At 45.1% G+C, this 16,576-nt stretch overlaps 2 protein-coding genes across 2 annotated transcripts; one reads left to right on the top strand and one right to left on the bottom strand.

Moving 5' to 3' along the window:
• Positions 1-901: 901 nt before the first annotated feature.
• Positions 902-8,779, bottom strand: OGFOD1 (2-oxoglutarate and iron dependent oxygenase domain containing 1). The gene is made up of 13 exons (XM_014880812.2): positions 8,614-8,779; positions 8,377-8,522; positions 8,228-8,274; positions 7,667-7,767; positions 7,173-7,289; positions 6,292-6,383; positions 5,171-5,296; positions 4,721-4,834; positions 4,325-4,404; positions 3,893-4,188; positions 2,922-3,044; positions 2,087-2,145; positions 902-1,536 (listed from the first exon to the last, which is right to left on the bottom strand). Exons 1-13 carry the CDS (start codon positions 8,762-8,764, stop codon positions 1,375-1,377), a joined length of 1,614 nt encoding a protein of 537 aa, XP_014736298.2. The 5' UTR covers positions 8,765-8,779; the 3' UTR covers positions 902-1,374.
• A 90-nt stretch (positions 8,780-8,869) lies between these two features.
• NUDT21 (nudix hydrolase 21) lies at positions 8,870-16,209 on the top strand. Its single transcript, XM_014880844.2, has 7 exons — positions 8,870-9,118; positions 11,228-11,428; positions 12,634-12,697; positions 13,359-13,448; positions 14,108-14,183; positions 14,533-14,647; positions 15,919-16,209. The coding sequence occupies exons 1-7, from the start codon at positions 9,003-9,005 to the stop codon at positions 15,938-15,940; spliced, it is 684 nt and encodes a 227-aa protein (XP_014736330.1). The 5' UTR covers positions 8,870-9,002; the 3' UTR covers positions 15,941-16,209.
• The last annotated feature ends 367 nt before the right edge of the window (positions 16,210-16,576 follow it).

The raw sequence follows: 16,576 nt of genomic DNA, 5'->3' as shown, positions 1-16,576 counted from the left end.
CAGTGAGCCTTGCTTTGAGTTTACTGCTCCTGTGCTGCCAGCTGTGGTCTTACACCACTGCGGTGCCCTCCAGCAACAGGCTTGGACCGGGAGAAGGAGCAGACTTTAATCCAAAGCTACCCTCTCCCCACCCATGAGAGACAGGAGCAATGAAACATGCACACTCCCCAGCTCACTGCAAGCCTGTGGCCTGCACTGTCTGGCTTGCATGAGCTGAAAGAACACCTGTCTCTCAGTGCCATACAGTTTCAGGCAAGCAGGTGCAGGTCAGGGCCAAGCCTCCAGCAGGGCGTTCTACACTCTGGCTGTGTAGCCAGAAGCATTGGTACAGCTCTGCTGCACCTCTTGGTGGGCAGGACACCTCAGAGCTGAAGTCCTGCTTGCAGTGAATGTGAGGCAGGTGCACAGTATTCAAAATAGAAAGGAAAGGCCACACTCACTGCCTTTCTTGCAGTGTTTACCATAGGATGTGGCTGGCTGCTGCCTCAAAACATCTAAGCTGATCTCCAGTGACAGAAGTCACCTTAAAACCCAGCAGATCCCAGGATATAACTAAAAGGACACAAGGCCATGTTGTTTGGGTGACCTCCTTACTACCTGTGGACACCAAGCCAGTAAAAGTTGTCTCATTCTTGCTTCCAGTCCCTGGCCCCTGTTCTAAGGCTAGAGCTCAGAGCTGTCTGCATACCCACACAAAGAGTGTATGCAGGAGCAAGTTTCTTTTTGGATATTGAGCTTATAAATTCTTTGGAAAAAGGGCTGCATCTAGGTCTTTCTGCACAGCATTTAGCATAATAAACTCCTGATCCTTTTTATAGTGCCAAGTCCTTCCCAATGCTTTTATAGCCTCACTGTCTTCCTTCTCAACTCTACAGAGTTGTGCAGCTGGAAAAACCTCCTATTTCCCATGGCAGCTCCTTTATTTTTGTCTTAGGAACACAGTTAAACCCCACAAAATGTCCTGGGCATTTTGTAACAGAACTTGTCTGACCAGTGTATGAAACATTTAACTGACCCATGTCCTTTTTTTTTTTTTTTTTTTAAATAAAAAAATTGGTCAGCAGCTTGGGGCAATGTACAGTAATTCTCACCCTGATGGATCAGAGATGCCACTGTGCTGCTCCCGTGAGAACAGCTGGAAAGTTGACAGTTGAACAGTTGTGTGACAGCCTCACCAGCAGAGCATTAAAAGCAGCTGAGAGCATGATACAATTTCCATTTTTGCAGTTAAAAAAACCACCTATCCCCATATTATGCAGTATGATGGAGTTGCACGAGCAAAATTTGTCTGTGCTTAGGTCAGAGCTGAACATCTGGGTGGGAACCTGCCCACCATCCACCACTGTTCTCTGTGACAGTGGTCACACTGCACCATCACTCATAATAGACAAAGGAAAAATCCCAAAATCCTGTTCTGTTTGGATGCTTGTTCAGGCGTGCCAAGCTTCGATGGTTGATGTATTTCACAAACTTCATAGTTTCCTTGTCTCTGTAAACTAAGGCCAAGCAGTTGTCCTCTGGATTTACTGTCAACAGCTAGAGGACACAAAGATAAGGAAGGAATTCAGTTTCACAAAAATAGTTTTGATAAAATTCTTAAGGAAAAACAGAACAGTTTCAAAAGTGAGTTAGAACAAAGGTCTGGTGTTAGAAAATGAACTGTGACACTATTTTCATTTTAATACCCTTTACCTGAAGCATTGTTATACATTAAGGGCTTCTTACTAGTATGACTGCTCAGCACTGTCACTAGTACAGATGCTGAATGTGACCCCAGTGAAGAACATTTCCCTGGAAAAGTGTTATCCCTGCTACAGCCTTGTGTCCCTTCAAGGCAGGCTTCCCAAACGGCCCCTAATGCAGGTGCTATGAAGCTCTCTCAGGGCCCAGGTCTCATGCTTCAGGTGAACAGCAGCCTCTTGAAGCTGAGGCCAGAGCTTCACCCACGAGCAGTGACTGAGGCAAGGAGGCTCCTGTGTGCTACTGAGCACCCTCAGCATTATGTTGGCATTATGACAAAGTGTAATTATGTCTCTCCACCCTAAATAATTATATCTGATTTGCAGCTAACAACTGAGGTTCTTACCTCTTCATCTTCACCTTTAGCAATGTAGGAAGTAAAGCCACCATATTCAGGATCCCAGTCTTAAAATAGAAAAGAAAGGCTCTTAGAAACCTCAGTGCTGTCCAGGCTCCATGCAGCCTTCCAGAAGATGCCATTTTTTCATCCCACTCCCCAGAGTTACTGGATACAGCAAATGTACTGGATTTGCCATTTATGGTAGATGGGCTATTTAAAGTTGGTGCACTGCTTGTCACTTGCAGAACAGTTCTGCCCTAGCAGATATGCCAAAGAAATTCAGTATAACTGCATATGCCAGATGGTTTCAGCTGCACATTCTGGCCTCATCTGGTCTAAAATGCTGGTATTTAGATTTTTTTATTTACCACTATCTAACTAGCAATCAACCCAAAATGCCTAGACATGGCTAAAGTAACTTTTGAAAACCCTGGGCTTTGTGAATTGGAGGTGTAGTGATAATTCTGATGAGGAAAGGGGTGGAACACTCCTGACCTGACTCCACCTGACCCGCCAGCGTGCCCAGAGCCATTGGGAGCCATTGCTAAGGACAGGAACGGTTGGAGAGGCTCAGCCTTTCCCTCTGTCCAAGCGCCACCTCCTGGCACAAGTGGGAAAAGCCAGAGATGATTCCAAGGCCACAATCCCAATCCTTTGCATGAGGACTACTGAAACCAGGGTTTATGCCGAAGTGAGGACTAGGACAAAGTCTACGGACACCTTCTATGTAGGAAAATGGAGGGAAATTTTGGCTGTTTTAGCACTGCTGAGAATTCAGAAGTCATTCCTTTATCCAAACATTGTAAAAGGAGAGTCTGACATCTCTCTCTCATCCACTTACCTTCACAGCCACAGAAGAAGAGCAGGTCAAGAGCAAATTCTGTGGCTTGAGAGTCATGGACAAGAGTGTAGTGCCCGTGGGTCCAGCGTCGCAGCTCCCCCGCACACACAGGGGTGCCCGAGCCTAGGAAAGGCACAAACACGTGATAAAGCCACATCAGCTGAGCTCAAAGCATGTGAGGAGTTCAGTGATCTCACACCACTGGGAAATTGTCTGCTGGCCCCAGAAAAAAGGGTTAAATCACAGATCACGTGTCAATACCTTTCCTAGAGGTGACTCTAGGTTAAGTGTGTAGGAGTGGGACCAAGATTTGCTCCATACAGCCTTCGTGCCTGGTGTTCTGGAAGGATTTTTTCAGTAGGACTTGTCTTTTTATTACCTTTTATTCCAGTGTCCACTAACTTGCCTGACTTAGTGCAGGATGAGCACTTTCAAAAACTCTACCCTTAAACTTCAGAGCCACTGTTTTAAATAAACATCACCAATCAAAATCCAAAATTAATCTAATCTTTGATAGTTGTCACTGCTGACAACTAAGTGGTTGTTTAGGCTGACAAGTGTTTTCTGAAAGGTTGAATCCTAGTTTTAGCTATCAATTTTCTAATTTTATAATTAGTTTACTTCTGACCTGCTCACCTTTCTCTTTTGGATTTATTATCTCATACAAGAATATGCTTTATATGAGGCGGGGATATGTGGATGTAACTACTGACAAAAAGTTAACAGCCCCCCCAAAAGTCTCAGCCTTAAGACTTAGGTCTGTTCAAAATGCTATCTTAATATTAGTCATTGATTTACTCCAAATTCTTTTGCAATGGTGACTGATTACAGATAATCAGTCTAATATACTTCAAAGTCCCATGTTGGTGCTGGTGCCTTGTGCTAGTTGCAGTACAAGGTGAAACACTAGTTCCATTAAAATCACTTTGAATTTTGTTTGAATCCTTTCACACTGCTGCTGCTCTACTCACTGCTCTGTGTCTCGTCGTCCTGTGCTTCAGGGGTGTTCTCAGGCTGGTGTGGCTGATGGGGATTGCCATTAGCTGGTTGTTCAGTCTCTGCCTGCTCAGGTTTGGAACTGCTGTGCCCAGTGGTGTCTGCTGCTTGTCCCTCCCCAGCATCTTCATCCTCATCAGAGGGAGCCAGGAAGTGCAGTTTTAGGCCAGTGAAGTTGGAAAGCAGTAAAAATAAGGCCTCAGAGCGCAGCAGCTGCAGGAATTTCTTCAGGGTGTCAGGGAGGCTGTCTTCCTCTGCTGCCTCATAGAGTCTGAAAGACAGCAGATGTATCTCCTTGTGGGAGAGCCAACAGGGACCATGTCCAGAGGGACAATATTGACCAGTGCAGCCTCATGGCAGCTCCTACTCATCCTGATCACCAGGTGCAGTGCACTGTCATTCCCCACCTTTTATTGGCTGGCCCCCGACTACTCCACTGGATCTCTTTCTTCTCCAATGCTTCACATAGTAGCTGATATTTCTCTTTCTAGGAGAAAGAGAGGCAGGAATGTTAACCTTTAGCTCCCAGGAAAAGAAGGTTGAAGACAAATGCTTCATTTTTGCTGAGTCCCCATGCAGCAGTGTACAGGCAGTCAGAGGGGATCATTCCACAAAATCAGAGTGGCTGAGGTTGGAAAGGGCCTCTGGAGGTCACCTGGCCCATTCCCCTTTAGGTGTGAAACTTAAGAGTGTTTTAACAGATGTGCAAGCAAGGCCTTTCCCAGCCTTCATGCCATGTGTGGTACCTGCCAGCCCTCTGACCAGTTCTGGCAGATCACTCCAAATTGAACCAATGGGCTCACCTTAAGAAAGTCTTTCAGGAGAATTTCTGATCGCTCCTCAAATTCCTCCTGGATTTGAGCTTGGGAGTCCACATCCAAATAAACTGGATTGATCCACTCATACAATATTTCATGCTGGAAGGGAAATGGATTAGAACACTGAATTTTCAAAAGTGAAGAAGATTCCCCAATTTTCCCTACCAAGCTGGCCACAGGGCTGGATTCCTACACACAAACACACTCCATTGCCTTATTTCATTGCATCACAGGTATTCACCACATTCTCTGAACTACTGTAGGTATGCAAAACATACAAAGATGCATAAGAAACTGGATACAAATATGGACAGGAAACGAAAAGGAGAATGGGATAAAGATTAAAGCACCCCCATTCCCTAACAGGTATTACAGGAACAGGACAGAGACAGAAATGCAGACATGCAGATATGCAGATGTAAGCTTGTTACTCACATCATAGGGGATGTGTGGGCTCCTGGCCAAGGGGGCTTCAATGTGCCGTGCAGGTCTGGCCACAGAGGGGCCGTGGAACCAACCACTCACTGACAGGCGGCACTTCTGTGACAGAACCTCTGACACCTGCAACAACGGCAGCAGCACAGCACGGCTTAGACAGGGAGCAGGTGGAACAGGTACCATGCAAACTCATCACAGGAGATGGACTGGGCTCCAGAGAGCCCACTGCACCCACAGAAATGTCACACAGGGCTAGACCAGGACAGATTATCAGATAGAGGCCTATTGTCCTGAAGTCCATTGCAGGTTTCCAGAACTCCAGTCTTTTACTCCAAGCTCAAGAGAATCCATTCTCTCTCTCCCTCTGGGAGCTTTGAGTCATGGATTTTTAAGACAAATCACTACCTGAAAACAATCTGGGCAGTGACCAAGTAGATGCTACTGTTAATTAACAACTGTAAGATATGAATGACACAAAAATAACTCCAGCCTTCTGTTCTCTGGCCCTGTTTGATACAGTCCCTGGTACTTTCAGGTACACAGGAGTGTCAGATTTCAGTCAGGTGTTTGTGTCAGACAGATCCCCAAATTATTCATCTTGTTCCCAGGCATTTTCCTGACAAATGTCACAGAGCACTCCTTAACAGTATCAGCATTTCTGCTGCAGGGCACTGCACCATGTCTGTGTCACTGAGGGGGTACAGCCAGATCTGCACAGTGCCCTTGCACTGTTGGCAAGGTGACGGATGGCTTGAGGAGCTGTTCTGGTGCAGAGTCATGACCACCACATCAAAAATGTGAGCTAGCTTAAAACAAGCCAACAAACAGAAACAAGTGAGAGCCAAATTCACAGTGTGGCTTGCCGTGATAGTAACACAAAATAAAAATGGAAATTTTTCTTTCCCAGGATGATGCAGCTAGACTGATAGTTTAAAGTTGGCTTTGTTGGTTCTTGTCCTCCTTAAAGTCCTTGAAGCCCTCTCTTTAGCACACAGCACTTAGCATGAGCATCCACTCTACTCACAGTTCTTCTCCCTCCCCATAGGGATTATAATAATACACAGGATAAATAACCACAACAATGAAGATGAAAAAATTAACAAGAGACAGTTCCTTGCCTGGTGGAAAGAGACTGGAGACACTTCAAAGAAAACCAGTGTGTTCCATGAAGGCACTAATGACTTGGTGATTTGCTGTGGCTGAAAGTGTTCTGAGGAAGAAAACATACTCTGGTTAAGGTATGAACTGGGACTTCTCTCTGACTTCATGACTCTGTGACTGGTGGGACACCTGGGCATAAAGGATAGAGCTCAGAGCAAGGGCTTGGTGAGGAATTAGTGCACCTCTGCTTGGAGACAGGGAAGAGAGAGTTGGGGCTGTTCAGCTTGAAGAAGGTTCTGAGGCAACCTAAAGCCTTTTCCAGCACCAAAAGGAGCTACCAAGAGTGCTGTAGGACTTGGGACAGACAAGGGCATGGAATAACAACAAGGGAGAATGGCTGCAAACAAAGGGTGGGTTTAGATTAGCTATTAGAAAGGAATTCTTTACTACAAGCAGTGAGGCATTGGCATAGGCTGCCCAGAGAAACTGTGGATGCCCCATGCTAGAAATGCTCAATAGAGTTTGCAGCAATCTGTTCTAGCCCTGCCTACAGAAGGCAGGCTGTAACAAGATGAGCTTTAAGATCCCTTCCAACCCAAACCATTCTGTGGTTATGCTGCTGGGAAGTTACCATCATCAGTCTGGAGTTCCAAGCACATTTACTGGCATTGCTTCCATCTTTCTGTATTCCTGACCCTTCCAAAAGTTTGTCTGCTGTTAGCACTGTCTGCAAAGCCTGCTAAAGCCCATCCCTAAGGGGCACATTTTACTTATACATGAGCTTCTCTGAACAAAGAGAAACTCTATCTCCCTTCTACCATTTGAGGTGAGAGCTGCTGCAAGAGGCACATAAGCTTCATCTTTTTCATCCACCTGAGGCTGAGCTTGGAGCTTTTACCATCTGTGCTGTAGAGATCCAATGTTCCCCCGTCAGTTTTCTCCCAGGGTGGGACGAGGTATAGGATGAAAGCAATTCTCCGACCTTCCAGTTCATCATCGTGGCATAGCAAGACATCTGCAATTACACACGTTTTGCTGCTGAAGCATCTTTCAACAACTGTTTCCCAGCTTTGTCCTCCCAAGGATATGATAAGAAAAAACAAGTTCTTTCCAAGAACTGCATTTTTGCTCATCATCATCACCACCCCGAGATCTGCAAGATTCACTTCTGTGGGACTGCATTGCAATTGACAGATCAGGCCACTCAGAAGGTACAGGCAATTACACACCAGCAAAAGTTTTTTCATAATTTGTACTTCATTTTCAGACACTGCTTTGCTGCTGACAGCCTCTGAGACCCTCTGGAACTAGAATAAAATTAGGTACTCTATAGACATTTTGTTCCCTACACATGCACAGAAGCTTTAGAGAAAGGATCACTTATAGACTGACCAGTATATTCATATTTAGCACAGGATATGTCAATAGTTGGCTCCAGCACTATCTGGGTCACAGCAGAAAGCCACACTTGGAATTCTTCACACAGAGCATGCCTGAGAAGATAAGCATACAGTAAGCGTCCTCTGGTGTTATAAAACATACCATCATAGACCAAACTAATTTATTGTCTCCCTGCCAAACAGTTACAAGTGCTGTTGCTGTGAGTGACAGTGTGTTCCTGTAGAACCAGATAGGTGCTGGCCAGGAAAACAGCCCAGTGTTCACAGCATTACTGGCAATAACCAGCAGCAAGCACGCAACTAGTCGGAAAGTGCACCGGGAAACGTTTCAGAGGTGACAGATGCAGCAGAGCTGAGTACGGATGAAAGCTGAACAGACTTCAGTGCCCATGACAAGCACACAGCTGATTCAGCGCTCCAGGGCCGGTTTGTGGCCCCAGTACGGGGGCAGAAGGCGGCCACGCCGCGGGCCCACCCGCAATCGCCTTCCCCGTGGAGCCGCCACAGCTCTTCCCCACATGTGAGCGGGAAAAGCCCCGAGCCTACGCTTTACCTCAGGGCGGCGATGTGGGGCTCCGGGCTTGCCCCCAGCTCCTCGGACTGCGGCGGCCCATGGAAGAGAAGAAGGGACGGGAGTTAGGGTGGTTTGGTTCGGCTCGGCCCAGCCCAGCTCGGCCCGGCTCAGCTCGGCCCTGGGCCCACCTGCCGCAGCGAGAGGAGGTCATTTCGCCGCCCGCGGAAGCCGAGACCCAGCAGTTCATCCCGCAGCGCCTCCGCGAAAGCTGAGCCCGCCAAAAAACCGGGAATGACACCGTGCCGGAACGGGGCCGGCTCCAGCACCACCGCTTCTACAAGGGAAAGGCCGTCGGTGAGGGGCGGGGAGCCGGGCCACGCCGTACCGTGCCGGAGCCGCTCCCCGCGGGCCCGGCCGGGCCGTACCGTGCCGGAGCCGCTCCCCGCGGGCCCAGGCCGCCCCCGCGCGCTCCCGCAGCGCCGCGTCCCCGAGGGCCGCGCAGAGCTCGGCGCGCTCCTCGCGCCTCCCGCGCTTGGTCGCCGCCGGCGCTGCCGCTCCGTGACGCTTGGTGGCCATGGTACCGTCCGGACTACAACTCCCTGCGGTCCCCGCGCTTCGCCCGCGGTGGCCAATCGGATCGCGCGACGGCGGGAAGGGAAGCCGCTGGCCAATGAGCGAGGAGAGGCGGGGGCGGAGCGCGGTGGGTCCCGGCAAGCGGCGCGCGGCGCTGAGGGCGGGTGTTAATGGCGGACGCCGCTCCCGCTGCCCAGAACTGATTGACCGCTCCCGCCGCCTGTTCCCGCCGCTTTTCGCCATGTCCGTGGTGCCGCCCAACCGCTCGCAGACCGGCTGGCCCCGCGGGGTGAACCAGTTCGGGAACAAGTACATCCAGCAGACGAAGCCGCTCACGCTGGAAAGGACCATCAACCTGTGAGCGCCGCCTCGGGCCTGCCCGGCTCTACCCCTCCCGTTCCTCCCCGCTGGCGAGTTCGTCCCCGTTCCCTCAGCAGGCTCGGCGGGCTTTTCCCTCAGTGCCCGCCGTGCGAGGTCTGGAAGGTCCCGGCCCTTCGGAGGGCTGGGGGCACAGCGCTGCAGAGCCCGAGTGCCGATGGGGGCCCGCCCCCCTCACAGGGGCTGCTGAGCCGCGCTGAGGGTACCGAGAGCTTGCCGGCCTTCGGGGGAGTGTGGAATATTTGTGCTTTAGTGCTTAGAAACAGCGTCTGGCTCTGGAGGTGTGAATCTCAAATAACTCAGGGAAGGTTTAGGTGTGTTGAGCATCACAGACGTTTTCGCGCTCTCACAGGCATCCAGAAAGCCGGCAGAGAGAGACAGGGCTTTTTCTTGGCCTCGCTGGGATTTAGGCTGACCCTGGGCAGTCCGTAGGATGTGGCTGGTTGTGCCTGGTGTTTGTGGATTGTCTAGTACAGGTGTTGGAGTTAAAATTCGGAGTGTTTGCTACCACAGAAAATCGTCATAGATACAAACTACTTACTAATAAGTATTCATGTATTTTTTATGAGAAGTCATATATTTTTGCTTCTTCAGTAAACTGGTGGATTTGGGACGTGTTCTTTGCTATGTGCATCTGTCAAGTTGCTAAATCAGCAAGTGTTAGCTGCAACAGTCAATATTCAATTTTAGCTATTAGTCACTGACACTTGTGGGTTTTTTGGATGTATCTGAGTTTATTCATAGTCGTGTGAAAGTTCAAATACGAACTTCAGGAATTGGAATATTTCTATCAGGTTTCTGAAGCAAAGACTCATCATGAAGGTGTGTTATCAGCAGCATTTTTTAAGGTTGAGGCTGAGGGTTTTGATGTACAGACTAATGCATCTACATTAGTATAGCATAGGTTAGTACAATAGCTTATTAAAGCCATTTGTTTATCTAAAAATGGAAAGAAATGGAATAAAAATGTAGGTGGTTTTAAACAATAAGTGAAAATGAGGGAGCTTGTTAGTAAATGAATCTGTGGTTTGGAAACTGGCTCACTTGTCTACATGAGAAAAGGCTCTAACAATGTCAACTGCCTTGTTATTTTAACCAATGTAAAACATATGGAAAATTGGAGGAGGAGGGGGGCTGGAATTTGATGAGGGAAGAGTGTATGCTACTAAAGTTTGACATGTTTGAGGAAAGAGTCCATGTCAGGAAGCGTCTCAAGGAAAACATAAGATCAGTCATTCATTCTGTTAATTTAGTTGCTGTGTGCCACAACTCAGTAAAATCATGGTAATAACTCATCACTGCTCTGCCCAGAACTATTTTCTTCTCCCTTTTGACTTAGCTGGGTGATTCTGTCTTTCCTCTAGGTCTCCTGCCATCAGCCCTCTCTGTTACATAAATTTAATTGTACAGTAGCACTCCCCTGTTGCCCTCTGTGCTGTCTTGGACTGTGCCATTTCTTGCTAACCTTTCCCTTCTTTTCTGTTTTCAGTTCCTCTTACCTGGAGAAATCGCTGAGTTTCCGCTCACTGTCACAAGAGTGACAGCCCAGCACCAGCCCAACAAAGGGATCTGCTCAGACTCTTACCCCACGCTCCCAACCCTGTAGTCAGAAACTCAGCATTTCTCCTCTTCTGTGATCCACATGTCTGATTTCCCACTTCAAAACAAAACCACTTCTAACAGTTTAGTTTTCAGGCTCTCATTACATCTGCAGAAAAAAACCTGCAGTCCTGTGCCGCTTCCTTCCTTCCAGCAGAGCTTTTCCTCCAGTCTCTTTTCCAGCTCCTTTCAGAGCTTCAGCTGCCTTTTCCCTGCAGTGTGGAAATCAAAGAGGGTGGCTGTTGAATGACAGTAGTTTCTGTGCTTCTTTTCCTTCTTTTGAGCCTGCACTGGGCTAGAGTGCAACTCAACGGGACTATCTGTGTGTTCCATAGTGCAGATCTCCCTGGGACAGGGGCCTCATAAGCCACCAACAAAGATTTTAGCCCTGCACTATGACTTACCCATCAAGCAGTGAAGGATCTGTGTCATGGTGATTTAAAGTTAGATTTCTCGTTATGCAGTAACATTTTTTTCTTCTCCTTATAGGTATCCTCTGACAAATTACACGTTTGGCACAAAGGAGCCTCTGTATGAGAAGGACAGTTCCGTGGCAGCTCGGTTTCAGCGCATGAGAGAAGAGTTTGACAAGATTGGCATGAGGCGGACAGTGGAAGGAGTTCTGATTGTGCATGAGCACAGGCTGCCCCACGTGCTGTTACTGCAGCTGGGTACAACTTTTTTCAAGCTGTAAGTGTCTGTTTCTTAAGTGTAACTTCAGTTTATTGTCACAGACCACTAAACGTGGGCTAGAAGTTAAACTGTGGCCAACTGCTCAATGTTTTGAATGGGATTCATTGCTTGTAAAGACTTAGTCTGGGAAGTATTTTTTGAATGGTGGGATTTTTAATCTAAAGTGTGTTTGACTGTGCTGGTGAGGGGATGATTCAGTTTGGAACTGAGTGGGAATCTTAGTTACAGTGCATCACTAGAGTAAAATCTTGTTTAAAACTCATTGTCAGCAGTTGGTGTGTTGTACCTGCATTATGAAAGCTGTTATGCTTCTGTAGCTTACACTATGCCTATAAAAATGGGCAAGTGGAGGTCAAGGACTAACCCCCTGTAAATGCAGAATGATACCTGTTTACAAACTAATGGCTGAACTGGGATAGTGAGAAAGGTAGGCATCTAAATTTGAGAAAATTGCTTGAGTTCATCTCACGGTTATGACAGCCAGAGTAAAGTTTTAGTATTTGAATATGGTTGTAGTGATTGTGGTGATTTTCTTTTTTAATCTGGATGGCCTTGACTTGTCTCATGTTACCATGCTTGTGTTCTTGTTCTTCTGTTCTAACATTTTATATTGTTCTCAATTTTGTGTGTGTATTAAGTATAATTTTACATCTAGATTAGTTTTTGATAATCTTGATTTGAAGGGTTGTTGCCGACAAACTAGACAAGACTGTAAATGATTTGCAAAATGCTGTAATGATGAAAATGAGTAATCCTGCATAATTTTCCCACATGAATTTTATTTTCTACTTTCTGTATGCTTCAGTGAGTGCTGGTTTTGTGATAAGAACAAATACAGGCAGTATTTACAGCCTCTGATTATTATTCAGCTTCTGATTATTATTGTTAAAACTTTACCCTATAAGGGTTCCAGTTATTATCATGCGTATTGTTATGCTTTGTCCTGCTGAACTGCAGGTATTTTATGCAATGGTTATTTTTTAAGGGACATAAATTGCCATTTTAGTTTCAGTTTCGGTGAAAACTGCTGCTGTCTTCAAATTCAGCAATGCTAGATCTGGAACTTTTGACTAAAGAGCCATAAGTGAATTTGTAACTCCCTATCTGGAAGCATACTGGAACTTTGGTGGAACTTCACATATTGTGAAGATTGGTAAATGCAATAAAATAACTTTAGTTTTCATCACTGATTATTTTAACAGACCTGGTGGTGAACTGAATCCAGGAGAAGATGAGGTAGAAGGGCTCAAACGCTTAATGACAGAGGTCTGTTTTCTTCCATTATGTTGCTATAGCAGAATTGTTGCATTATTTTAGGATTACCAGAATAAACTGAAGCATTAGAGTAGTCTTCTTACCACTGTCGTTATTTTGTTGCTTTTGTGATGTTCTCAGGTAGTTAACAAATAAAGCAGTCAAGTTTTCATTTATCTGCATCATGAGTGTGGCTGACTCCTACCTGCTGCTCAAGTCCTGTGTTCATTTGCAGCTTTGCTTTCTGACTGGCTTCAGGCAAGTGAGTGTAGAGATGAGCAATAAAATATGTGGTGGAGGACAACTGATGGGGACTCGCCTTTGAGCTAATCCTCCCAATGCACTATTTTCTCCAAGTAGCTAAATTAATTCTGCTAGATAATGTAATGATGCATTTCATTCTGCCCACTGGTCTGATAGGACTCAGTCCAACTGACTAAAGCATAGATTTTGAAAAGCTTTGTAGAGTGCCCTTGTCCTACCAGGTGAGGCTTTTACAAAAAAATCTCACTTTATACAAAAATATTCTACAATTCTATTGAAAGCTGTCTCAGACCAGTTATGAACTACATCAGACACATATTACAGCAAGTCTTTGTGCTTACAGTATGTGTTTACTAAAACAATTTCCTTGAGGTAGTTTGAGGTCTGATTAGGACTGGATTTTTGATAGATACTGGGTCGTCAGGATGGTGTTCAGCAAGACTGGGTGATTGATGACTGCATTGGCAATTGGTGGAGACCAAACTTTGAACCTCCACAGGTGAGTACTCCCGCGCGTTTCCATCTTCTTTGGTCGAGTTCTCTTTGTACTTCTAAAAGCTTTTAACCTTCCAGATGGGCTTCTTGAGTACCTGCTGCATGAGCAATTAGTTTTTCTGGGTTTTGTCTATTTCATCTCCTTTCTGTGGCTGAAGAGAAACTACAGTCTTATTTTTAATGGAAACTCCTGTCTCCCTTCTCACACCTGTCCTGATGGATGAGAAACCACTGGAAATAGTAGCTTCCAGTTCTGTGCTGAGACAGATGAACCATTTAAATTCCTTTTGTAGCCACAATGGAGACTCTTTCACTGCTGCTTATGGAACAGATGTCCTGTGAATAAATGAGTGCTTTAATATTCTAAGTGCTTTAGTATTGAAAATCCTTGCTTAGTTTGCTTTTATACATTTGTGTTTCATTGGGTTGTTTTAACTGCTCGTGAGATTGGTGCCAGTTAGAGCCTATCAATAATTGTGGCAGCAACAGCATTCCTTTCTTAAGTACTTTCTTATGAAACTGGTTTTCTTGATTTGTTGCCATGAAAGAACAATATATGACATTGAAAACTTATACAGGGCTTGATAATTTATAAAGTAACATTTAAGATTACACAGTGTTTTCAAAGCTCTGTACAACTGTTTTTTACCATTTTTCTTCTAGTATCCATATATCCCAGCTCATATTACAAAGCCAAAAGAACACAAAAAGCTTTTTTTGGTCCAGCTTCAAGAAAAAGGTGAGTGTTTGTATGCATCAAAGGGTTGTATTTGTAACAATGTTTAAATGCTTGCATTTCACAGAAGGAAGACCAAGTTGTGATTGTATGCTTCCAGTTGTTTAACAAAGTTAAATGCTGGTATTTGTTTTGAAGGTAGATGATCTTTTGAGCATGAATTCTTAGTAAATTTTCATTCCTGCTGCATCAGTCTGTGTACAGCATGTGAATCCCACATTTAACTAGAAAAGGAATATACCTGCTTGAGTGCTCCATGTAGTGAACTTGTTTTGAGGTCTATGTGGGATGATGATGCCTTGGCTGAATGGGTGCTGGTTTTTCTGATTCATCAACTTGTATTTGTTTTTAGCTTTGTTTGCAGTCCCCAAAAATTACAAGCTAGTTGCTGCACCATTATTTGAGCTCTATGACAATGCACCAGGATATGGACCTATTATTTCCAGCCTTCCTCAACTTTTGAGCAGGTATGTTGTATTTGTGTAGTGGTTCTTGGCAACATGTTTGCTGTGGGACGCCAGAGCAAGGCAGGGTGCTACAGAAACCAACTTTAAAAGGTGCCATCTATCCCAGAGATTCTGCTTCAGATGAGCTGTGATGGACTTTTGAGGCACTGATCACAACTGGCTAGCACCAAAGTCCTACCTAGCAGTTGTAGGTAAGGAAGACATGGAAGACAATGAGGATGAGGCTCTGCACAGACTGAGGAGCAGCTTCTTGTAGCTATTGGGGACAGCTGGAGAGTTAAAGCCAGCATGTGAGTTTGAAGCACTGATTTAGGTGTGCATGTTATCACAGCCTTGTGCTGGTTAAATGTGGTGGGTTTTTTAGACTCTCTAGTTAATGAAGTGTAGCATCTTTATGACATAAATACCTGTAGGGACAGCTGTATGTGATGTATGTTATGACACAAATACCTGTAGGGACCTTTCTCTTGCAGTGTATACATGCTTTGACTTTCATACCTGGAAATGGCTTGTGGCTTGTCTTGCCAGAGCTCACTAGTCTCACTGGTCTCTTAAGTAAGAGAATGTTCAGGCATGTCAGGAGTCACACAGCCTGCCAGCTCTTCCTCAGGAAGTAGTTCTGTCACCTACCTACTATGATGAAAAAAGTATCTTAGCAGAATGCTAGACCGGATGTTGCCCATAATACTCTTGTTTCCTGCTGAGTATTTTTCTCTTTAGCCCAGATTTTGGCTTCCCCTCCTCTAAAGACAGCAGGTACTTCCTCTTGAGTAGCATCAAAACACTGTTGTGCAGGTTGGGCAGTGGTGCAACAGATACATCTAAAGGCTGAGCATCTAGAAGCTGAGAAGGATGCTTGCTTCCAGTTATTTATGAAATTTAGTTGGGAAAAATTCTCTCTTCAGTATGTCTGTATGTTCCTGTCGGAACATGTAAGGTTGGCCTGGCAGCAGAAATGCTGCAAAAGAGTTGCTGATGGAGGAATGTAACTCTCACTGTGATTTATATATCTATGAACCTATTTTAGGAGATGAAATATTAATAATTACTTCTTCTGCAACCGTAAGAGTTGTGCAATGCTAGTGTAGGATTGGCTGTTAAAAATGATGCTCCCTGCTATACTATAAAGCTGTCTTACTAAAAAATGCATTTTTGTCCTGTGAGATGGAGGCTTATCCAGAGCAGAAACAAAACATTTGCTTATTTATTCAAAAATGCCCTTAAAAAAAAGAATGAAAATTCCTCACTTGGTATAATCCTTTTGATTTTAGGTTCAACTTTATTTACAACTGAACTCCTATATACCTGAAGACTCCAGTAGAAGAAGCCGTCTCTGTGAGCACAGCTTTGAACTGTAGAGAAACGAATACCTGTGACACAAGGATTTTTTAAGTCATTCTACTCCTGAAGGCCACTAAACATTCTATGGTATGAACAGAGAAGTGAATCTCAACTGTTTAGCTAGAGAGATGGCTATGGGCTACCAGTGTTTAAATCCCTTTTCATTGTAATACACACCAATTTTTTGTTTTGTACGACATTAAACAATATGGTTAAGATTCTGTTTGTCTTGGGTTTGATTTGTTTCTTCTTGTTGGGTTTTGGGGTTTTTTTAGTTGTTTTTTTTCCTTCTTTTTCTTAGTTGATTTATTTTTCTTTATTGCCTCTTACTTTTAGGTGCATATTTTAAACTTTATTACTTTTCTTCAGGGATGCAGGTGATCTTGGAATGAGGAGGAGCTAAGCCATTCAGGCCCTTTCAGATGCTGTTATCTCTATCCCTGACGCTGAGCAGGGAATATCCCTAGGATCAGGGAGAAATGAAATAGCATAAATGGGTTCAATATAATTTTGAGTCTTAATTAACTTGGAGACCAGAACTGCTTTTCTGAGGGAGAATGAGTACTTAAAGGCACGTATAGCTTTTAC

The sequence above is a fragment of the Sturnus vulgaris genome, chromosome 12 (genome assembly GCF_052056855.1).
Source record: "Sturnus vulgaris isolate bStuVul1 chromosome 12, bStuVul1.hap1, whole genome shotgun sequence".
Lineage (NCBI taxonomy): Eukaryota > Metazoa > Chordata > Aves > Passeriformes > Sturnidae > Sturnus > Sturnus vulgaris.
Note: the sequence above shows the minus strand (reverse complement) of the source record. Positions and strands in the feature narration are given on the sequence as shown.